The 25975-nt window shown below is 41.5% G+C and overlaps 1 protein-coding gene across 18 annotated transcripts in view; it reads right to left on the bottom strand.

The window, feature by feature from the left end:
* PTPRS (protein tyrosine phosphatase receptor type S) overlaps positions 1 to 25975 on the bottom strand; it is a 580801-nt gene that overhangs the window by 278940 nt on the left and 275886 nt on the right. For 10 of the 18 annotated variants that reach the window (XM_044268369.1, XM_044268294.1, XM_044268394.1 and 7 more), the window contains 2 exons: positions 21008 to 21034; positions 8456 to 8573 (listed from right to left, as the gene is read on the bottom strand). The exons of 5 other annotated variants lie outside the window; for them this stretch is intronic. In XM_044268369.1, the coding sequence (XP_044124304.1) occupies positions 8456 to 8573; positions 21008 to 21034 (145 nt within the window). The remainder of the gene's footprint in view (positions 1 to 8455; positions 8574 to 21007; positions 21035 to 25975) is intronic. 3 more of the 18 variants (XM_044268378.1, XM_044268317.1, XM_044268302.1) reach the window with 1 other exon arrangement.

The following is a 25975-nucleotide window of genomic DNA, read 5'->3' on the forward strand; positions in this document are numbered from 1 at the left end:
CACAATGGATGAATGCACCCTGTTTTCTTTATCTCCCCTATTAGCTTTGCCACTTACAAGGACAGGATAAGGGCTCATGCACACAAATGTATTTTTTTTCCACTTCCTTTTTTTTTTTGCAGACCGTATGCGGAACCATTTACTTCAATGGGGCTGTAGAAAATACAGAAGTTGCTCCGTGTGCATTCCGTTTCAGTTTGTCCGCATGGCCGTTCTGCAAAAAAGTAGTGCATGTCCTATTATTGACTACTTACTATAAAGGATCCTATCTGGGAAGGGTTTATTTATCACTTAAACACTATTGCCTACTCGGCTAACTAACCACTCTTGTCCCAGACTAATAAAACATAACTTTTACTTGTTCATGTTAAAAAAGAAAAAAATCTATTGTGAGCTACCTATAGGGTTAAAAACACTGTACCCCATGAGGCTTACTGTATATAAAGGGTCACTTCGGTGTATGAGTTGGCGGGAGTGCACTAACACCGCTCAGTCATACATCGTAATCCCAATTGTATAAACAGATTCAAGAAAAGTGCCTGATAACTACTTGGCCCCCATATCTGGGGAATACACACCAAGGTTAAATAGGCTTAAAGGTACCATATATTGTGGTATCAGGCACACAAAAAACACTGTAAGGGCTCAGTAGGGTCAGCAAGTTAAAATCCTAAGTTCCGCCCCCCAACATGTTACAGTGTTTTTTGTGTGCCTGATACCACAATATATGGTACCTTTAAGCCTATTTAACCTTGGTGTGTATTCCCCAGATATGGGGGCCAAGTAGTTATCAGGCACTTTTCTTGAATCTGTTTATACAATTGGGATTACGATGTATGACTGAGCGGTGCTTAGTGCACTCCCGCCAACTCATACACCGAAGTGACCCTTTATATACAGTAAGCCTCATGGGGTACAGTGTTTTTAACCCTATAGGTAGCTCACAATAGATTTATTTCTTTTTGATTTTTTTCTTTTTTAACATGAACAAGTAAAAGTTATGTTTTATTAGTCTGGGACAAGAGTGGTTAGTTAGCCGAGTAGGCAATAGTGTTTAAGTGTCCTATTATTGTCCGCAGAAAATGGGTCAAATATGGAAACCATACGGATATGTTTTGTGCAATAACGGAACAGAAGAGAACTTAAAATCAGAGGGGGAAAAAAACAACTCAGATACGGAACAATGGATCAGGGAAAAACTGACCGCAAAACAACAACGGTCGTGTGCATGAGCCCTAAGCAGAATCATTTTATTATCATTAGAAGGCCGGGAAATTAATGACAGCTCTACTACTGGATTCCCAAACAAGGTTCTGTGTGTATCCTGCTTGTTGTTCCTGTAGTCCATCACTTTCTGAAGACTGTAATAATCTATTACATTTCTCTGTCAATAAACACACCTCTGATTTACTATATATGCATAAAATTTAGAACAGTGAACCACCAATATGTGCTTTAAAAAAAAAAAAAAATACACAAAAACAATTGGATGAACTTTTATCATGCCCTACACTCTAGATCTGGCTTCAAAAAGTCTTAAAATATGGCTTTGAGAATTTTTGGGCTTATTTTTGCATACTTTTTTTGATATTTTAGCCAGATGTATCAACTGCATCTTTTTTAGGCTAGCAACATGTCGACATTTGTTGCGCGACATTTTGTCGTACCAATGTTGCACAACAATTTTTATAATGATAGTCTATGGTGTCGCACAAAATCCATGTGAAATTGATTTTTCTGCAAGTGTTGCGTCGCAGTTGCAGCACGTAGCATGTCGCAGTACGACACTATAGACTATCATTATAAAATTGTCGTGCGACATCAATGTCGCGTGACACATGTTGCAGTGTAGTTGTGACCTATGTGTCGCGCCACTTATTGTCACGCGACACATGTCGTTGTGTAGCCCTAGCCTTAAACAGACGAAAAAATTGTTTCAACGTTATGTCAGTAAAGAGACAATGTAGAAAGTGGAGTAACATATCAGGAAAGAAGTGTTAGGGTTCAGGGGTCACATTTATAAAACATCATGTCACATTTGATAAATCTGGTGAAAATGACGGCACCTCCACCAAACACTATAAAGTGCAAACTACAAGCACTGTATTGCATGGAGGACAATAAACAGTATGGAGATCAGTACTGAGCAGTTTAGATGTTAATTGTGCAGTTCAATGAGACAGTAAATCACTTACTAGACAGCAGTGTGTGTCTCTGCCTTTGTCTCCATCCAGCTACTCCCTCTCTCTATAAACTTCTATGTAATCTGATCTGTCTTAAGAGCTGTTAACCCATCTATACTGAAGATGGATCTGAGCAGTAAACTGTGAGTGAATAACAAGTGCAGAAAGCAGTGAGCGCAGGTGAGGAGTCTGATAAATGAAGAAAAAGACAATTTTCTGTAATAAGATATATTATAATGTTTCTTAGTTTCTATTGTACCATTTATGTATGAACATATTTTAAGTTTAACTGTAAGTCAAAACAGAATCTACTGAAGACAACATTATTCCTTATGAAAACTCTGACACAAAGTGCCTGACAAGCGTTGGTCAAATGTCGTGCTCTTATGCAGTGCCGGCGTTAGGAGGGGGCAAACTAGGCAATTGCCCAGGGCCCCCATGGTCTAAGGGGCCTCCTGCTTCAGTGGTGCTGTTCAGCTGAACGTCCCTGGAAGCAAACGGGAGGACAGCTGAAAAGCTGCACTTTGCAATGCAGTGTAAGGCCCTATTTCTGGACACACAACACAAGTCATTACCACAGTGCTGCTCTGCAAACTGACAGCTCCGGACCCCAGCAATACTCTTCTACTGGAGCTGTAGGACCTGCTATGATGTCACCTGCAAGAGGTGGAGCTCAGCAAAGAAGAGGGGAATGAAGAACCTGCGATGACCTCACCATCATGTGACCAGAACAGGAGGCGGAGCTATGAAGTAACGTAATGAAGATCCAACGTTTAGCTTTTTCTGAATGGTTGCCATGGCTGCCGGGACGCTAAAGTCCTGGCAGCCATGGTAAAGTGTAGCAGGGAGCGGGGGAGCAGCATACTTACCGTCCGTGCGGCTCCCAGGGCGCTCCAGAGTGACGTCAGGGCGCCCCACGCACATGGATGACGTGATCGCATGGCACGTCATCCATGCGCGTGGGGCGCTCTGACGTCACTCTGGAGCGTCCCGGGAGCCGCGCGGACTGTAAGTATACTGCTCCCCCGCTCCCCCGCTTCCCACTACTACTATGGCAACCAGGACTTTAATAGCGTCCTGGATGCCATAGTAACACTGAACGCATTTTGAAGACGGATCCGTCTTCAAATGCTTTCAGCTTGCGTTTTTCCGGATCCGGCATGTAATTCCGGCAAGTGGAGTACACGCCGGATCCGGACAACGCAAGTGTGAAAGAGGCCTTAGATATGCTGGGAGTTATAGTCCTGTCCTGTTATACCTCCTGCAGTAATGTGCTCTGCATTAGGGCCGGGACAATGGATAGGCGAGGGTAGTCAGCGGCGGGGAAAACGGGAGTGTGGTGTTTATTTTTTATTTTTTTTTATACTAAATGTCCGTACTGCTGGGAGCACCAGGGATGGGGGAAAGGAGATCATTATATATACCTTGCACTACTGGGGAGGGATGGAGGAGCATTATATACTGGCACTATGGGGGAACATATACAGGTCCTTCTAAAAAAATTAGCATATTGTGATAAAGTTCATTCTTTTCTGTAATGTACTGATAAACATTAGACTTTCATATATTTTAGATTCATTACACACCAACTGAAGTAGTTCAAGCCTTTTATTGTTTTAATATTGATGATTTTGGCATACAGCTCATGAAAACACAAAATTCCTATCTAAAAAAATTAGCATATTTCATCCGACCAATAAAAGAAAAGTGTTTTTAATACAAAAAAAGTCAACCTTCAAATAATTATGTTCAGTTATGCACTCAATACTTGGTCGGGAATCCTTTTGCAGAAATGACTGCTTCAGTGCGGCGTGGCATGGAGGCAATCAGCCTGTGGCACTGCTGAGGTGTTATGGAGGCCCAGGATGCTTCGATAGCGGCCTTAAGCTCATCCAGAGTGTTGGGTCTTGCGTCTCTCAACTTTCTCTTCCCAATATCCCACAGATTCTCTATGGCGTTCAGGTCAGGAGAGTTGGCAGGCCAATTGAGCCCAGTAATACCATGGTCAGTAAACCATTTACCAGTGGTTTTGGCACTGCGAGCAGGTGCCAAGTCGTGCTGAAAAATGAAATCTTCATCTCCATAAAGCTTTTCAGCAGATGGAAGCATGAAGTGCTCCAAAATCTCCTGATAGCTAGCTGCATTGACCCTGCCCTTGATAAAACACAGTGGACCAACACCAGCAGCTGACATGGCACCCCAGACCATCACTGACTGTGGGTACTTGACAATGGACTTCAGGCATTTTGGCATTTCCCTCTCCCCAGTCTTCCTCCAGACTCTGGCACCTTGATTTCCGAATGACATGCAACAGCCCAGTGCTGCTTCTCTGTAGCCCAGGTCAGGAGCTTCTGCTGCTGTTTCTGGTTCAAAAGTGGCTTGACCTGGGGAATGCGGCACCTGTAGCCCATTTCCTGCACACGCCTGTACATGGTGGCTCTGGATGTTTCTACTCCAGACTCAGTCCACTGCTTCCTCAGGTACCCCAAGGTCTGGAATCGGTCCTTCTCCACAATCTTCCTCAGGGTCCGGTCACCTCTTCTCGTTGTGCAGCGTTTTCTGCCACACTTTTTCCTTCCCACAGACTTCCCACTGAGGTGCCTTGATACAGCACTCTGGGAACAGCCTATTCGTTCAGAAATTTCTTTCTGTGTCTTACCCTCTTGCTCGAGGGTGTTAATGATGGCCTTCTGGACAGCAGTCAGGTCGGCAGTCTTACCCATGATTGCGGTTTTGAGTAATAAACCAGGCTGGGAGTTTTTAAAAGCCTCAGGAATCTTTTGCAGGTGTTTAGAGTTAATTAGTTGATTCAGATGATTAGGTTAATAGCTCGTTTAGAGAACCTTTTCGTGATATGCTAATTTTTTTAGATAGGAATTTTGAGTTTTCATGAGCTGTATGCCAAAATCATCAACATTAAAACAATAAAAGGCTTGAACTACTTCAGTTGGTGTGTAATGAATCTAAAATATATGAAAGTCTAATGTTTATCAGTACATTACAGAAAATAATGAACTTTATGACAATATGCTAATTTTTTGAGAAGGACCTGTATATATACTGGCACTACTGGAGAACATTATATATATATATATATATATATATATACACTGGCACTTTGGGGGGAGCATTATATATTGGAACTAGTGGGGGGCACTACAGGGGGACATTATGGTTATATTATTACTACTAGGGTACTGTAAGAACACCCGACACCCCATGCTGATCAGCTGTTTGAGGAGACGGTGTGCGCACGGTCTGTCTCCCTTCTCTCTTCCTGCTCAACCATGTAGGTCTATGGGATAGCAGCAGTGAACAGCACACGCCGTCTGCTCAAACAGCTGATCGGCGGGGGTGTCAGGTGTAGGACTGTGTTTTTAGCACATTATTACAAGATTTGGGGCCCCTCTTTTGATTTTGCCCAGGGCCACATTTTGTCTAAAACTGGCCCTGCTCTTAGGCTGGGTTCACACCTGCTGTAAAACGCTCAACAAGGAGAAACCAATGCTTCCCTATCGGCATGGTTCTCACCTGGGCGTTTTACAGCGTGTACGATCGCGCTGTAAAACGCCCGACGCCCCAAGAAGTACATGAGCTTCTTTGGGGCGTCTCGTTGCGCGTTCCCGTACATAGACTTTCGGGAACGTGCGACAATGGGCGTTTGCTTGTCTCTGTATGCGCGATTGCAGACGCCGGTACAATCGCGCATACAGAGCGCTCCTTTCAGAACGCTCAGGTCTGAACCCAGCGTTATGGACCGTACAGGCTTCTGTTGTTGCAAGACAGCAGTGGTGATTTCTGGAATGGGATTTTCATACATACTGTAACTCTATAACAATGACTATGCTACTAGATTTGACTCTTAGATACAATTGATTTTTCTTTTATTCATGCAACCTTTTATACATGATGCAGGGGGACTGAGAGGGTTCAGTGTTTCCTAAATACGCAAACATTATAAAAGGGGCTATACCATGTAAAATATTACTATGCAATATGGCTTGTCAAATAAATTATTATTGCAATATACATACTGTAAATTGTAAATGAAAGGTAAAAAGGTGTTTATGGTGCTAAATGTGCCCAAGTTTGTTTTTCGTCTACGGTATTTTGTAGGGAATTTGTAGCACAATACACCACAGGAACCCTGTTTGCTACACAATGCACAACAGGATGCCTATTTGCAACACAATAGGCCACAGGATGCCTATATGCAACACAATGCGTCACACAATGGCTATATGTGACGCAATGCACCACAGGATGCCTATATGCGCCATGGCATGCCTATATGTGACACAATTCACCACGGGATGCCTATATGTGACACAATGCGCCGTGGGATGCCTATATGCGACACAATGCGCCATAGGATGCCTATATGAAAGATAATGCACCAAAGGGTGCCTATATGAGGCACAATGATCTAGAGGATGCCCCTTTGCAACATAATCAGCCACATGATGTCTATTTGCGAAACAATGCACCACAGGGCTTTCGACTACAGATTTCACACCATGTTTTAGACCACCTTTGACCCAAAGATGTGACAAAACCGGTCTAAAACTTGTATAAAAAGTAGGTCATGACAAAAATTGCTTGAAAAATGACTTTCTGAATGTCATGTCTAGCATATCACAAATATGTACACTTGTTGGTGCAAACACGTCATATTTTCCATGTAGAGAAAGGTAATACAAGCCACCTACTAATGTATTGTGATTGTCCATATTGCTTCCCTTGCTGACTGGATTCATTTTTCCATCATATTATACAATGCTTGTTTCCATGGCTACAACTACCCTGCAATCCATCAACGGTTGGCCATACTTTCACACTATAGGAAAAAGTGCCGGCCTCTCTGGGACGGGACTGTGGGAGCGCACATAAGCTGGTGCTTTTTTCTATAGTGTGCAAGCATGTCCACTACTGCTGGATTGCTGGGTGGTCATAACCATGGAAACAAACTGTTCAAAAATAAATACAAGCGTCTCAAGTTATATCTCCTATTTTAGTGCTGCAGGTGCCTTGTGAAGTGGGTTCAATTTACAGCAGACATAAACAGCAAAAAGACATGGACCGCACTACATAGTTACATAGTTGATACGGTTGAAAAAAGATATAAGTCCATCAAGTTCAACCACTGCTCCTCTAAAATCCACAAACAGACAGATTGGGGTAGGTTAGAGCCTTTTCCGTGCTGCCAAACACTGCTACTGCTGCACATCAGTGGTTTAAAAATCTGGTTGCCCGTAGTTGACCGACCTCGGATTCTACTCTGCTTTATCAGTTGTGTGTAATAAAGCAGAGCTGAAACCTAGGTTGGATGAACTACGGGCAACCGGCTTTTTAAACCATTGATGTGCCTTGATTTTATCCACTCTTGTGAGCATAATAAATCCATCTTTTTGTTGTACAAGTGCCTCCGTTGACTCACTATTTCTCTACCTGATCCTTGATCCGTACAGGAGGTTGTAGGACATGTGGAAATGGTACCCCCAAGTGATACAATTAGCAGTGTTTGGCAGCACGAAAAAGGAGTGAAGGAGGAGTGGTTCAGGATGTAACCTGCCACAATCTGTCTGTTTTATGGATTTTATAGGGGCAGCGCAGTCCATGTCTTTTGGCTATTTATAGAAACAAGCAGTGTATAATGTGATGTTAAAATGAATCCAGCCAGCCAAGGAAGCAATATGGACAATCACAATACATTAGTAATTGCTGAAGTGACACACAACCCCTTTAAAATGTTCAGCAACCTCCCTACTTCCACCCTGCCAGTGACAGCGTAGTGGTCTCATAGAGAAGTAGGTGAAGCAGCCTGGACATCTTTCATTCATCATCAATATTTCTAAATTCATAGAAATATAGAGCTATATCTCTTGCTAGACAGTGGAGAAGGAAATTGGGTAGGGCATTACATACCATACGTATCTATGGAACTATAAGTGAGGAACTATTTTTTATGCAGAAGAGGAAGGGGTTAACAAGAGCTAACTGCAATGCCCACAGTGGGCAACAGTTTTTCTTTTAAACAGTTTTGCTAAATATGCTCCACTAAGTACAGATTACATGAAAAACTGCACATTTAATAAAAAGTACATGCAGGGCTGAGTAGCTGTTCCTAAGCAGTTACAGTTTGCACTATATATGCCTGCTTCAACCTGCCACTAATTGCCAGAAGTGGTTACACCATGTGATCACTGCAGTCGATCAGAAACAAAGTAATTGGGAACACAGCATGCTTTTTATATATTAGTATAATGGCTCACCTGCACTCTGTGTTGTTACAACCTTTGGTTTACAACGTGCTCCATCCCCTTTCATTGTGTAAGCAGCAACAGTGATAGAATAAGTGGTTTCTGATTGAAGTCCATCTATGATCATTTCCTGTGAATTCAAAACGAAGAAAAATATATCTTTCTAAATACAGTGCACTTAATCTACAGAATTCAGAAGACATTAGCTACATGCATGTAAACACTGCATGCAAACCACTTAGGTAACAAGAATACATCAACCGTCCTCTGTCTTTTAATGGTGGGAAGTGCAGGTTCCCAGTCTGCAGCAATATATTTTGGTGTTGCTGCAGATGAGGAGGGGGTTAAAAGCCACCAGAGCTATCCAGCACTAAGAACCAGCTGTTAGTAACAGCCTGGCTTCTTAGTGCATTCTGCGCTTCACAGCCAGGTTCAGACAAAGATCCAAGCCCGGCTGTTAACACTTTGATTATGCTGCGGTCCATACTGTGGCATGATCAAAGGGGACTCCCCCTTTAACAGGGTCACAGGCTTTCCCAGAGACCAGAGGAGTGATCCACGGTGAAGTACACCAGGGCTGTGTGTACAGTAAACCTACTGTTAGGGCACAATAGCATTGTCCTTACAGTAGCCAATGTCAAAGTGACACTGTTTAGAATGCATTAATATACAGGGGTATGGTAAATCATTATAAATGTGAAATACTGTTACAAAATAGTAATCCCATAATGGGATCTAAAAAAAATTGATAAATAATGTAATAAAGAATCGCACACCGCAAAAAAAAAAATATCAACATTATTTACTGTAAAATAATTTTTGCTGTGCACACATTAAATAAAAAGACACATATTAGGTATCCGCAAGTCCGGAATAACCAGAAGAATTTCATTATCGAGTTATTTTGTGTGAAACATGAAATTAAAGAAACAAGGCCAAATCACTTTTTTCTATATTTCCATCACAAAACAAAACTATATAAAATTACACCATAATTTATATAAAGTCCTGAACAATGTAAAAAATATATAATAGCATTTCTCATGTATAAAACAAGCCCTCAGACGCATAGGGGAAAAAAACTGTAAAATGTTGCCTTTTCAGGCCTGATCATCAAGTATATAACCAGAATCCAGCAATGTCACTAGACCGAACGTGTAAGCACAGCCAGAAGATATACAGACGTGGACAAAATTGTTGGTACCCTTTGGTCAATGAAAGAAAAAGTCACAATGGTCACAGAAATAACTTTAATCTGACAAAAGTAATAATAAATTAAAATTCTATAAATGTTAACCAATGAAAGTCAGACATTGTTTTTCAACCATGCTTCAACAGAATTATGTAAAAAAATAAACTCATGAAACAGGCATGGACAAAAATGATGGTACCCCTAGAAAACACAGAACATAATGTGACCAAAGGGACATGTTAATTCAAGGTGTGTCCACTAATTAGCATCACAGGTGTCTACAACCTTGTAATCAGCCATTGGGCCTATATATATGGCTCCAGGTAATCACTGTGTTGTTTGGTGATATGGTGTGTACCACACTCGACATGGACCAGAGGAAGCAAAGGAAAGAGCTGTCTCAAGAGATCAGAAAGAAAATTATAGACAAGCATGTTAAAGGTAAAGGCTATAAGACCATCTCCAAGCAACTAGATGTTCCTGTGAGTACAGTTGCACATATTATTCATAAGTTTAAGATCCATGGGACTGTAGCCAACCTCCCTGGACGTGGCCGCAGGAGGAAAATTGATGACAAATCTAAGAGACGGATAATCCGAATGGTAACAAAAGAGCCTAGAAAGACTTCTAAAGAGATTCAAGGTGAACTTCATGCTCAAGGAACATCAGTGTCAGATCGCACCATCCGTCGTTGTTTGAGCCAAAGTGGACTACATGGGAGACGACCAAGGAGGACACCATTGTTGAAAACGAATCATAAAAAAGCAAGACTGGAATATGCCAAACTACATGTTGACAAGCCACAAAGCTTCTGGGAGAATGTCCTGTGGACAGATGAGACAAAAATCGAAGTTTTTGCCAAGGCACATCAGCTGTATGTTCACAGACGAAAAAATGAAGCATATCAAGAAAAGAACACTGTCCCTACTGTGAAACATGGAGGAGGCTCTGTTATGTTCTGGGGCTGCTTTGCTGCGTCTGGCACAGGGTGTCTTGAATCTGTGCAGGGTACAATGAAATCTCAAGACTATCAAGGAATTCTAGAGAGAAATGTACTAGCCAGTGTCAGAAAGCTTGGTCTCAGTCGCAGGTCATGGGTCTTGCAACAGGACAATGACCCAAAACACACCGCTAAAAACACCCAAGAATGGCTAAGAGGAAAAAATTGGACTATTCTAAAGTGGCCTTCTATGAGCCCTGACCTCAATCCTATTGAGCATCTTTGGAAGGAGCTGAAACATGCAGTCTGGAAAAGGCACCCTTCAAACCGGACACAACTGGAGCAGTTTGCTCATGAGGAGTGGGCCAAAATACCTGCTGAGAGGTGCAGATGTCTCATTGACAGTTACAGGAAGCGTTTGATTGCAGTGATTGCCTCAAAAGGTTGCGCAACAAAATATTAAGTTAGGGGTACCATCATTTTTGTCCATGCCTGTTTCATGAGTTTATTTTTTTACATAATTCTGTTGAAGCATGGTTGAAAAACAATGTCTGACTTTCATTGGTTAACATTTATAGAATTTTAATTTATTATTACTTTTGTCAGATTAAAGTTATTTCTGTGACCATTGTGACTTTTTCTTTCATTGACCAAAGGGTACCAACAATTTTGTCCACGTCTGTATCTGTATCAACCATACCATATTTACATTAAAAGGGCTTGTACTGTGCTAGTATATTGATGACCTACCCTCAGAATAGGCCGACCCCGGCATTCCCACAGATCAGCTGTTTGAAGAGGCCACGGCACTTGTGCAAATGCTACATCCTCTTCACTGCTTAATTGCATGCTATTCAACTTGTAACGGCAGTGCAGTGTAATTACAACTGCTCATACTATTAAAGTGAAACAGGGCAAGTAGATATAGTTAGGGTCCATTCACACGTCCTGTTTTTTTTCATCCTGAAAAACGGTCCGTTTTTTGCGGATCCGTTGTTCCTGAAAATGTTTCCGTATGTCATCCGTTTTTTGCGGATCCGCAAAAAACAGAAACATGTATACATTTCAATAATCAAATAAAGTTGTTTGGATTTCTTTGAAAAAAAAATAAAAAAAAAAAAAAATTTGTTATGTGTTTCCAGGAACGGAATCCGCAAAAAACGGATGACATACGGAATGACATCCGAATGTCATCCGTTTTTTGCGGATCCATTGACTTTGTATTGTACCAGGATCCGATTTTTCAGGACAAGAATAGGACATGTTTTATATTTAAACGGACATGCGGAACGGAACAACGGAAACGGACAGCACACATTGTGCTGTCCGATTTTTTCCAGGACCCATTGAAAATGAATGGGTCCAGATCTGGTCCTGATCTGTTCCTGAAAAAACGGAACAGATCTGGAAAGAAAAAACGGACGTGTGAATGGACCCTTACACTGCACCGCCGATACAAGCTAAATGGTGTGTAGGTCAATGCAGCACTCACACAAGCTCCATGGTCTCTTCACACAGCTGATTGGTCTGACCCCACTGATCAGATATTGATAAGCTCTTCTGAGGTTAGGTCATCAATATACTAGCACTGTGCAACTGTAAATATGGTATGATTGATATCTTATAACTGATGGGGCCAACCAACTACCTTTTTGGACCCACAATAAGGGATAGCTACAACCATCGCTGCTACTGTGCAGGGCGTAGCACATATAGTAATATTTTCAGATGTAAGCTACACTCTAGCCCAACCCTTATTACCCACCAACAACAAACCTAGTTCTTATTTATAGCTAATATGGTTTTCTGAATTCACATATATTTTTATTCGTGGTCATGGATACGGCCAAGAGATATCCGAAGAACCCTAGGGAGAGAAACCACAGGAACAACCTAACCCAGCTAGGCGTGTCTTAGCTGACTTGACTAAATGGCTTGTTGTGTGCCCTAAGCCATGATCGTGGGTAGGCCTATAAGTGGGCATACCCTGTGGAAATGAGAAGATAAGGGAGGGAGGGTGGGGCACCTGAGAACACGCCCCTGTGAGTGAGGCTGTGGCTCGTATAAGAAGAGCCTCCGCCCTTCCCACAAATGCAGGCTGACTAATCAGCCTTACCAACATGTCCATAAATTATTCTACATATTAGGGCTCACAACAGATGGGGGGAGGGGGGGAGACTAGTACCACCTACAGTCTCAGTCATCACCCACCAAAAATATATAACAATACACACAAACAGAGGATTGGAGAAAAGAGGCAGAGGTTATTCAAAAATAAATAAAGCTTTAACTCCTTCAGGACCCTGCCATTTTTCACATTAAGGACCAGGTCACTTTGTGTGGTGATAACTTTAAAAAGCTTTTACTTATCCAGGCCATTCCGAGATTGTTTTCTCGTCACAAATTGTACTTCATGACAATGGTAATTTGAGTCAAAAGATGTCATTTTTTTAATAAAAAACTACCAAATTTATATAACTACCAAATATTGAAAAATCCGCTATTGTCAAAATTTAAATTTCTCTGCTTTAAAAAAAGATGTTGATACCACGTAAAATAGCTAATACTTTACATTCCCATATGTCTACTTCATGTTTGAATCATTTTGTAAATTATATTTTCTTTTTTCAGACGTTAGAGGGCTTAGAAGTTTAGAAGCAAATCTTAAACTTTTTAAGAAAATTTCCAAAACCCACTTTTTAAAGGACCAGTTCAGGTCTGAAGTCACTTTGTGGGGTTTACAAAATAGAAGCCACCCATAAATGGCCCCATTTTAGAAACTACACCCCTCAAGGTATTCAAAACTGATTTTACAAACTTTGTTAACCCTTTAGGTGTTCCATAAGAATTAAAGGAAAATGGAGATTACATTTCAGAAAATTTACTTTTTTGGCAGATTTTCCATTTTAATCCATTTTTCCCGCTAACAAAGCAAGGGTTAACAGCCAAACAAAACTCAATATTTTTTAACCTGATTCAGTAGTTTACAGAACCACCCCATTTGTGATCTTAAACTTCTCTACAGGCACACAGCAGGGTGCAGAAGGAAAGGAGCGCCATGTGGTTTTTGGAGGGAAGATTTCATTCGGATAATTTTTATTTGTCATGTCACATTTGAAGACCCCCGATCCACCCCTAGAGTATGATTTTTGGTTGCTCTATATTACACTTTTTTGTGAGGTTAGGTAACAAAAAATGGCTAATAATAAAAAGAAGAAATGGGGCGGCACTCACAACTGTAGTGTTGCTAAAAGCAGTCCTTTATTCTTGCATAACAATGCTCAGGGTTGGAACACGCAAACCTCACACATATCAGCAGCAACGGCCGTTTCGCGCGCTGACTTGCAAAAAAGGAGCCACCTAGATGTTATGGATTGGTCACTAATTTAAATGCAAAACTGGGAACAAGCTGAGCTATGGAAGTCAGTCTGAAGGATGTCGCAATGGTATTGTCATCCAAGGACAGGCACTGTGCTTAAAGGGACACTGACAGGCCCAATAACCATAATTAGCTGTACATATGCATGTACAGGTCTTCTAATGTGCATTAAAAACATATAAGTATCCCCCCTGTCCACATTATGAATACAGTTAACTCACGTTTTATAACCTGAACTAATCGCCGTTCTTTCTGCCCAAGGGGCGGGGTTTCAGCTTCTCTTGCGCCCAGCCAGCATCAGCCCAACTGCCGTTTTTGAAGCGCCGCCCAGCTCATCAATATTCACTTAGTTGGGCGACTTCTGCAGTCCCCGACCTTCCGAGATCTGGCGCATGCCCAATAGAAAGCTATGGGCAACGGACTCGCTTTCAGCTTCTGCACATGCGCCCGGCACCCATAGCTTTCTATTGGGCATGCGCCAGATCTCGGAAGGTCGGGGACTGCAGAAGACGCCCAGCTAAGTGAATATTGATGAGCTGGGCGGCGCTTCAAAAACGGCGGTTGGGCTGATGCTGGCTGGGCGCAAGAGAAGCTGAAACCCCGCCCCTTGGCAGAAAGAACAGCGATTAGTTCAGGTTATAAAACGTGAGTTAACTGTATTCATAATGTGGACAGGGGGGATACTTATATGTTTTTAATGCACATTAGAAGACCTGTACATGCATATGTACAGCTAATTATGGTTATTGGGCCTGTCAGTGTCCCTTTAAGCACAGAGTGAGGATCTTTATTAGGGCCATCAGTGTCCTCAAAGTGCTTTTTTTTTTTAGAAAAACATTAGACGTCAGGGCATGCCACCTCAGATTGGTGTATTACAGGTTGGCAGATTGATGGAGATCCAATTGTTATAGTCCAGTGATTTATAGGGCTTTCCAGAACTTAGATCAGCAACTCCAGCACTCCAGGTGTTCTGAAAATACAACTCACAGAATCCTTCTTTTACTTCTATGGGAATTAGGCCTCTTGTACATGAACATTTTTTTCCCCGTTTCCGTTCCGTTTTTTGCATTCCGTATACGGTCTTTATACGGAACCATTCATTTCAATGGATCCGCAAAAAAAAACCTGAATGTACTCCGTATGCAATCGGTTTCCGTATTTCCGTTCAAAGATAGAACATGTCTTATTATTGCCTGAAAATCACGTTCCGTGGCTCCATTCAAGTCAATGGGGCTGTAAAAAAAAAAAAAAGAACAGATATGGAATGCATCTGTATGTCTTCCGTATCCGTTCTGTTTTTGCGGAACCATTTATTTAAAATGTTATGCCCAGACCAATTTTTCTATGTAATTACTGTATATCGTGCTACCGTTTGTGATCCGCAAAAACCAAACGCCAAAACGGAACAGAAGCGGAATGGAAACACTACTGAAACCAAAAACACCAGCAGCCTCCAATAGCTGCACAAATTTTTATGTTAACGGAGGTATTACCTTCAAATGTGAGCAGCCACTGGCCATTATGTGTGGTCGGGTATGCGACAGTTGCATCATAGATGCCTCGTTAAAATCCAGCCTAATGGTCCAATCAATATCCAAAGGCACAGCTGTTCACATTTTGTCAAACATAATGAGGCATGCAAGTACATGCAGTAACAAATCTGAATGAACTGAACAAAGAGATAAAGAGGTCTGCTCATCCTGTTACAGGCAGCTAGAGAAAGGGTCAATACTCTCAAATTATAAAAACAATCATAATTGAAATCTCATTCTGGTTGATCTTTTTTTGCTTTAGAACAGTCTTGTGCAAGAGGCCTACTGTTCAGACATGCATAATATAGAGAAGTGTAAATGCGGATGCTTGTAAATGACCACCAAGCATATCTCTCAGGCTTCAATAATTAAGGCCTCTTTCACACGGGCGAGATTTCCGCGCAGGTGCAATGCCTGAGGTGAACGCATTGCACCCGAACTGAATCCGGACCCATTAATTGCTATGGGGCTGTGCACATGAGCGGTGATTTTAACGCATCACTTGTGCGTTGCATGAAAATCACAGCATGCTCTACTTTGTGCGTTTTTCACGCAACGCAAGCCCCATATAAGTGAATGGGGCTACGTTAAAATCGCAAGCAGCCGCAAGAAAGTGCGGATGCGGTGCGATTTTCACGCACGGTTGCTAGGAGACGATCGGGATGGGGACCGATCATTATTATTTTCCCTTATAATATGGTTATAAAGGGAGAATAATAGCATTCTTAATACAGAATGCTTAGTAAAGTAGGGGTGGAGGGGTTAAAAAAATAAATAAAAAATAATTTTATTCACCTCATCCACTTCTCTTCTTTCTTCTTCTTTTAGGAAAAGGACCTGTGGTGACGTCACTGCGCTCATCACATGATCTACCACCATGGTGATGGATCATGTGATGGACCATGTGATGGACCATATGATGAGCGCAGTGACATCACATCAGGTCCTTTTCCTCACAGATCAGCAAAGAAAAAGACAGAAGAGAAGCCGGGCTGCGCAAACAAGTGGATTAGGGGAGTAAAATTATTTTATTATTTTTTTTAACCCCTCCAGCCCTATTTTACTAAGCAGTTTGTATTAAGAATGCCATTTTCCCTTATAACCATGTTATAAGGGAAAATAATTACATCTACACAACCTTGAACCCAAACCTAAACTTCAGTTTAGAATTTCGGGTCTGGGTACCACATTTAGTTTTTTATCACGCGCGTGCAAAACCCATTGCACCCGCACGATAAAAACTGAACAACGGAACGCAATCGCAGTCAAAACTGACTGAAATTGCGTACCTACTCGCGCGGGTTTGCCGCAATGCACCCGGGATGCATCCTGAGCCAAAACGTGACGTCCGTGTGAAAGAGGCCTAAGTTTACATCAGAAATGTGGAACTATTAACTCTAGTACATGCATGGGAGATTGTTCCTATATTTACATAACAATCAACCTATTAAACACTGAATACTACTTTTGTTGTTCAGTTTTGTTCTTAGGCGCAAGGCAATTTGGCTAGGAAGGAGTATGAATGTACATGTATTTACATGTACTATGTACAACACACACAAAAAAATTGGTGTGAATAGGCCTCCGCTTACACTTGCAGTTTGTTGTGATTTTCTTTATATTTTAAAAGAATAATGTAGATTGTATGTCTCCAAGATAATAATAGTGTTCACTGTCTGTAGAGACGCTAAAAAGGAAAAATAAATATGTTTTATTGGTAATTATTCTTAAGAGCACAAAAATCTCATGAAATTGTATACTGCTGGGAGTACCCAAATAGTTGTTCATTCATAGGTCCCTACAGACCAGGTGCATTTGAGAAAGAGACAGCACCCAGTATACTGATAGGTTTGTCCCAGAAATGCACATTAGAACTGGAACAAGCTAACAAGCTATCATGAGAAAAATCTAACAAAATTGCCCCGTCAGATGGAGGATGTAGGTATAGTGCCTCTATCAGGGAGTCCTAGTGCTCATTGTATTTAGCTTCTCTCCAGGAGACTAGACAAAACCGCAAGGAAACATGTGGACTTGGGAATTCCCCCTATCTGGCAGGGGAACAGGTGAATCCCCTGAGCCCCTGAGCAGGGTGGGCTCCAAGTCGCCCACAAGTAGCACATGGCAAAGTAGACTGACATATAGATAGGCTGGTAAAGATGCTTTACAGTACATTACTTATGTTCATATAAAAAACAGGGTAGTGAGGGCAGGCAGATGATACATAAAGTTTTATAGTGGGACCCCCAAATTTATTTTACTGGTGGGCTCTAGGCACCCCAGTTCGACACTGCTGGCAGACATATTGCCACCAGCTGCTGCTCTGTTATGAGCTCACTACTCCTTTATATGCACTCAACGCCTTTCCACATGATTTGTTTCATCAGGAGCATCTTAGAAAGTAGCGGTGCTTTAAATATACATTTAGGCAAGGAGTGCCTACATCTTGTGCTGTGTGGCGCTGCGTATATTAGAAGTTCTGTGTAGATGATGAGCAACAAGGGAAAGATGCAGATAAACGTATATTTCAGAAGGACCATACTTATGATTCTGGGTGCATAAACTGCTTTGACTGCGACAAGTACCAGATCCAACATTCATATGCCCCATATATTTGTGATTTCCTAAAATACCTCCTTTATCCTGCTCTCCCATGAAAAACAAAGATATAAAAATGGAGTATAACTGCCTTATAGCTGTCAATATTTCACAGACCAAAAGATAAGAGCAGTACCAGTTTATATTTTCACATCTTTGAAGAGTATTTTAACTGCTACACTGGATCTTGTGGGACCCTGATGATAACATGAAGGTAGAAGAAACAGAAGTTATTGTGTTGGACTAAAGAGTAAAGAGAAATGAATGGAAATAGGCATATAGAGAAGCTTCAACTATATCTACAGTCCAATTGGCCCACCCACCTTCATGTATCATTGAAGCATGGTACTTGGAAAGATAAAAGACAAGGCATCAGCCTTGTCCTAGATTATAAATACACAGAGATAAAGAAAAGGGCAGATATACTATATATTTGACAATGATTTCCAAGGTTGATTTAATCCACAGGTTAAGTACTCTTCGGGTACATGCACACGGCAGTAAAGATTATGTGGATTTTCAGACAGCTATCGCCTGCGTTTCCACAACAAATACTCACCAAAATCTGCATCTGTTAACTGTGGATTTTGTCACGTTGTAAATTTGGCCTAAGTGTATGTGTACCTCTTCCTTTGTGTCTTAAGAAAACAACTTATTGTTTATATCAAATTTTTATGTTAAACATATTTGAGTTTTTCTTTTTTTTACTCTCCATGTCACAAAAATATATAATCTTAGAATCATGCATTTTTTGCACTGACCACTAGGTCTAAAACAAGCCAATGCTTCTGATTTTGTATAGATAACATTTCAGTAGTAATCTTATTATCATCATTGTAGGTGGGATTACAAATATTTATAGATAACACAGGTAAATTCTAAGCTTATCTACTCCCTCTTGCACAGGTCACAGAGTACGACTAGAAAACTCTCCCATAGTAGTCAATAAGTTCATATTTTTTAAGTCTTGTCCATGGCAAATGTGGCTTCTCCTACTGGCCAGTGTCAGAACTGCATGATTTTAGGATAAAAATAAAATAAAAATCTAGACAGTGTAGGAAGGCGCAAGGGTCCGTCATTGACGGAAGGTATGTGTCACCGAGATTCCTGGCCTCGGTGAGATAAGAACCGGTAATTTTAAGTGTCAACGGCAGTTAGTGCTGACTGACACTATTTATTTAGTATGGCTGTAGAGCCGATCCGGGCCGGGTCTTACTGGGAGCAGCCAAAGTGCAGGGTGGGTGGCTTATCCCCACATTCCAGGCCGGGTTTTGTTTTGGGATATAAAAACCCAGCCAGCAGTCTCAGCTGGGTGTGGATTATCCTCCATTTCAAAGTGAAGCTCTGGAGACTATGCTTTCAGTATCTGGATGAGGTGTGCCGTGCTAAAGGGTTGAGATCCGCATTGCTGGAAAACAGGCCCCCTAAAGCCTGCAGTGGATGGCTGATGAAAAACCGCTAACAAGGTGAACATTTGTGTTCTGTGGACTGTCCATGGTGTGAACATACACCAACACTGCAAACTGTTATTTTGTTGTGCCTTCTGTGTGAATAAACACTGAACTGTTTAAGTTAAAGACTTTGTGATTGCCTCTATATTGCATCCACTAAGCTGCCTACCATGGAAAATCCCCACAACAGTGACATTGAAAATTTTACCAAAATCACCAAAAATTATTAAAAAAACATGTTTAAAGGGGTAGTCCCCTCTCAGACAATGGAAGCATATCGCTAGGATATGCTACCATTGTCTGATAGGTGTGTGTGTCCCACACCTATCTCGTAAACTGAAATGAATGGAAGTGGTGGCCGCGCAAGAGCGGTGCGCTCCCATTAATTTCTATGGGGCCAACAGAAATAGCAGTTTTTTCGGTGCCCCTATGAAAATGGATAGAGGGTGGCCGGGCGCGCCCTCCATCACTTTGCTGGCTCAGTTTACGAGATAGGTGTGAGTCCCACCTGTGGGACCCGCACCTATCAGATAATGGGAGCAAATCCTAGCGATATGCCCCCGTTGTCTGAGATGGGAATACTCCTTCAACATAAAAACTTGGGTTTTCAAGAATGTCATTTTCCAGTGCAACATTCGCTTTAAATTCATTTGTTGCTCTGTAAGGCAAGTAAAACAGGCCTGCTTATCTGCCCTCCTTTTCATAAATTTTTCTCTAAAGTTGTAACTGGTGACGCAGTTTGTTTAACGTTTCATCAAATTAAAGGAACATAACCTTATTTTCTTGTGTATTCTTGCTTTGCAATTTTGCCAGTAGGGTCAGAACTACAAGCTACACGTGCCCTGTGTTGTATTATAAAAATCAAGAAAACTCTGCCTGTAGGAGCCAAAATATACAATGAAGGCAAATATGGCAGTTGCTGAAGATATCAAATTAGTAATAACACGGGAATTTGAATGACAAATCCAATCCAAAATAAGAAACATAGGCCCAGATTTACTAATCCTGTAGATCACGGAAGCTTAGACAAACTGTCTAGACGTGCACCAGATTTATCATGGAGGCTCAGGCTGGATGATAAATCTGGTGATGGGATAGACACTCTGACTCTGTACCAATTACTGGTTTGCTTACTTTGCGACAGATTTCTATAGTACAATTACGGAGCAATTTTGGCGCAAAATGGCGTGTCTTAGGCCCCACCCCTTCCCATCAATGAGCTATCCATTTACGCTAAGCCCTGCCTCCTTGTTGAGTATGTTGGAGAATAAATGTATAGTTCCAATTTGCCCTAGTTTTTAGACAGATTTTTTTTGTGTAGACACATTAGTAAATCTGGGCCAGGTATGTTAACTATTAGACTGTCAGTGGTAATGTGCAGGAATGTGTGCAATGATGGAGGTACACTTTATATTCGCAAGCATGCACCAACATTACATGAACTGTGCTGTTGAACATCATAAGCCAATACTTACATATTCAGCTGTATCGTCCTTCTCCCACTGATCATTGAAAAGCAAACAGAGGAAGAAAGAGTGATATGAATTGCAAGTGCTTGAGCGTGAGAGGTGCGAAAAAAACAACAGCAGTGAGACACCAGTGATGAACCAACTGATTATAAGAGTGACAGACAAGAGCACTGGTATTAAGGGGTAGTGAACTTCTAATTCCCATTTGCATCTCTTAGGTTACTTTCACATCTGTGTTGTTAGTTCTGGTTTAGAGATCCAGCAGAGTACCTCAAAACTGGAATTAAACGGATCTGTGCCATTTAATACATCCAGATGCATCTGTTTTTCGACTGGAACCGGTTGTATTAAATCAAAACTGACCGGGCGCTGGATCAGTTTTTTGTGCACCACTGATTAAGGGCTCATGCCCACAAACATAAGGGCCCAGTGACCGTGCTGCGGACGCAAATTGCGGTTCGCAATGCAAGGGCACAGACCGTGGGGAAGCTGTATGCGGATCGAAGACTTATTCACTTGAATGGGGTCTGCGATCTGCATCCGACGGTCTGCACCGCAAAAAAGTAGTGCATGTGCTACTTTTTTGCGATGCGGCGGCACAGCCAGAAATGCCACAGAAGCACTCAGTAGTGCTTCCGTGGGATTCCGATCCGTGCCACATCTCCGTGATTGGGTCCGTGATACGGAATGCACACTGCCGGTGCCTGTGTTTTGCGAACCCGCTGTATGCAGGCTGCAATATAGCCACAGGGCGCACACAGTCATGTGCATGAGCCCTTACACTGATTTTCATGCAGGATCCAATTTGTTCAGTTTTGCAAGCCGGAGAGAGCAGTTTTGTGTCCGGCAACAAAATGAAACTGATGCATACTTATGCATCCTGATGAGTTTTGTCCCAATTGACAATGAATGAGGACAAATTGGAACCGTTTAATTCCGGTTTTGACATCCCCTGCCAGATCTCAAACTGGAGTTGAAAATGCAGATGTGAAAGTAGTCTTATCTGTCATATGGGCATCAATTCAGACCGGTAACTATTTTATATTTTCACCATATTACGGTACATTAGTCATTGTCTCTACAGCGTTCTGCAGGTCCAGGTGAAGGACTTGGACAGTGTTCAGTATTAGAATTTCATTTATTTTCTTTACCATTTCCCCATACTAGCCTAGCAGTGTACAAGCTGCATTGGGTATGTGGTCTGTACAATACCAAGATCTGTCTGTAAGTATCACAAATAATCAACCAATAAGTACCTTAAAGGGGTTCTGCACTTTTATTTAACTGATGAGCTATCCTCTGGATAGATCATCAGCTTCTGATCGGTGGGGGTCCGACACCCGGGACCCCCGCCGATCAGCTGTTTGAGAAGGCAGCGGCGCTCCAGCAGCGCCGCGGCCTTCTCACTGTTTACTGCCGGGCCGCCCGCCCACTGACGTCACGACTTGTATCAACTAGAGTGGGCGCGGCTAAGCTCCATTCAAGTGAATAGAGCTTGGCCGCGCCCACTCTAGTTGATACAAGTCGTGACGCCAGTGGGCGGGCAGCCCGGCGGTAAATAGTGAGAAGGCAGCGGCGCAGCTGGAGCGCCGCTGCCTTCTCAAACAGCTGAACGGCGGGGGTCCCGGGTGTCGGACCCCCGCCGATCAGAAGCTGATGATCTATCCAGAGGATAGCTCATCAGTTAAATAAAAGTGCAGAACCCCTTTAACCATCACAACAAAAGTAAAGAGGGTCTAGTCGAAATTACACTGGTGACCTATAAAGGACAACTAATAACCCATACTCAATAATGATGTATAGGTCAAATATAACATATTTTACATATTTTATATTTGATCTGCATTATTGAGTATGGGTTATTAGTCATCATTTATAGGTTATAAGTACCATAAAAGCTGAGTCTCAGGTAATGTGGAACAAATTCCTTATTGCTGCCCAGATTGGTAATGGTAAGGCGTCTTGCACATGAACGTGTGTGTGTGTCGTGGCCGTGCTGCGGGCCGCAATGCACGAACACCCACCGTGGGGCAGCCGCAGCGGATCGCGGACCCATTCACTTTAATAGGTCCGCGATCCAGCCGTTCCGCAAAAAGATAGGACATATTCTATCTTCCTGCGCAACGGAAGTACGGGACAAACCCCACGGAAGGACTCCTTACTGCTTCCGTAGGGTTCCATTCCGCATCTCCGGATTTGCGGACCCTTTGAAGTGAATAGGTCTGCATCCGTGATGCGGAATGCACACTGAACAGTGTCAGTGTATTGCGGATCCCCAAATGCGATCCATAATAAGGCCACGGAGTGTACAGGTTAGTGTGCAATAAGCCTAAACTCACCACACTGAAAGCATTGAGGATAAGAGAGGCCAAACATGGAAACATCCTTTGGTGGCAAAGTAATCTATGTGTTCATCTGTTCAATTGTTGTCTCAGCTGGTTCCAAACATCTTCTTTGAAGTATGTAATTAGACAAGCCAGCGTTTAACCCTTTCTACCACGGGCCAGTTTTCACCTTGCTGCCCAGGCCATTTTTTGCAAATCCGACATGTGTCAATTTATGTGGTAATAACTTTAAAATGATTTTTAATTATCCAGGCCATTCTGAGACCCAAAATTTAGAAAAATTAGCAAATTTTCAAATTTCTATTTCTCTACTTTTATAAGTTATTACTTTACATTCCCCATATGTCTACTTCATGTTTGTATCATTTTGTGAATGCCATTTTATTTTTTGGGGACGTTAGAAGGCTTGGGCCCCTTTCACACGAGTGAGTTTTCCGCGCGGGTGCAACGCATGAAGTGAACCACACAAAATTACCCCATTTTAGAAACTACACTCCTCAAGGCATTCAAAACTGATTTGACAAACTTTGTTAACCCTTTAGATGTTCCACAAGAATTAATGGAAAATGGAGATGAAATTTCAGAATTTTACTTTTTTGGCACATTTTCCATTTAAGGGTACTTTCACACTTGCGGCAGAGGACTCCGGCAGGCAGTTCTGTCGCCGGAAATGCCTGCCGGATCCGTCAAAACGTATGCAAATCCTGATCCGTATGACAAATGCATTGAAATGCCAGATCCGTCTCTCCGGATTACAAATTATTAAAAATTTTTGCTGTCTGAGCATGCGCAGACCGAAATGCTGGATCCGTTTTGCTGCAACACTCGGGGCCGGTTCCGGCATTAATGCATGTCAATTGAAAAAAATGCAGGCAACTGTTCCGGAATTTTGAAAGGAGATAAAACCTCTGCATGCTGAGGTATTATCTCCGTCCTGAAAAGGCAAAAAGACTGAACTGAAGACATCCTGATGCATCCTGAACAGACTGATCTCCTTTCAGAATGCATTAGAGAAAAAACTCAGCTTAGGATGGAACCCTAGGATCAACCCTAGGATGGAACTCAATGGCAGAAAAGAATAACGCTAGTGTGAAAGTACCCTTAATCCATTTTTTTACGCTAACAAAGCAAGGGTTAACAGCCAAACAAAACTCAAGATTTATTGCCCTGATTCTGTATTTTACAGAAACACCCCATATGTGGTCGTAACTGCTGTACGGGAACACGGCAAGGCGCAGAAGGAAAGGAACGCCGTATGGTTTTTGGAAGGCAGATTTCACTGGGATAATTTTAAGCTGCCATGTCACATTTGAAGACCCCCTGATGCACCCCTAGAGTAGAAACTCCCAAAAAATGACCCCATTTTGGAAACTACGGGATAAGGTGTTAGTTTTGTTGGTACTATTTTAGAGTACATAGAATTTTGGGTTGCTCTATATTACACTTTCTGTGAGGCAAGGTAACAAAAAATTGCTGTTTTGGCACCGTTTTTATTTTTTGTTATTTACGGTGTTCATCTGACAGGTTAGATCATGTGTAGATCATATTTTTATAGAGCAGGTTTTTACGGATGCGAAAATGACAAATATGACTATATAATAATGATTTTTTTAGTGTCTATATTCTGTAAGCCATATTTTTTTTTTTTACATTTTGGGCAATTGTTTCATGTAGGGGCTTATTTTTTCAGTATGAGATGACGGTTTGATTGGTACTATTTTAGGGTGCATATGACTTTTTGATCGCTTGGCATTACACTTTTTGTGAAGTAAGGTGACAAAAAATGGCTTTTTTGACACACTTTTTTTTATTTTAACTGAGGGGTTAGGTCATTTGATATTTTTATACAGCAAGTTCTTAAGGATGCGGCAATACCTAATATGTATACTTTTTTTAATTTATTTAAGTTTTACACAATAACAGCATTTTCGAAACAGAAAAAAATCATGTTTTAGTGTCTCCATATTCTGAGAGCCATATTTTTTTTTATTTTTTTGGCAATTGTCTTAGGTAGGGTCTCAATGATTTTGGGGTGCATATGACTTTTTGATCACTTACGATTACACTTTTTGTTATATAAGGTTGTTTTTCAAAAAAAAATTGCTTTTTGCCAACATTTTTATTTATTTTTTATTTTTTACTGTGTTCACCTGAGGGGTAAGGTTATATGATATTTTTATAGAGCAGGACGCTACGGATGTGGCAATACCTAATATGTCAACTTTTTAAATTTAAGTTTTACACATAGCCATAGCTTTTTTATTTTTGGGGACAATTGTTTTAGGTAGGGTATAATTTTTGCGGGATGAGATGATGGTTTGGCACTATTTTGGGGTCATGACTTTTTGATCCCTTGCTATTACACTTTTTGTGATGTAAGGTGACCAAAAATTGTTTTTATTTAATATTTTTAACGGTCTTCATCTGAGGGGTTAGTTCATCCGGTATTTTTATAGAGCAGGTCGTTACAGACGCGGCAATACCTAATATGTCTACTTTTTTATTTTTTACATTTAACACAATAAAAGCATTTTTTAAACAAAAAAAACATGTTTTAGTGTCTCCATAGTCTAGGAGCCATATTTTTTATTTATTTTTTGAGCAGGATGAGGTGACGGTTATATTGGTA

This window comes from Bufo gargarizans, chromosome 1 (genome assembly GCF_014858855.1).
Source record: "Bufo gargarizans isolate SCDJY-AF-19 chromosome 1, ASM1485885v1, whole genome shotgun sequence".
In the NCBI taxonomy this organism is placed as follows: Eukaryota; Metazoa; Chordata; class Amphibia; order Anura; family Bufonidae; genus Bufo; species Bufo gargarizans.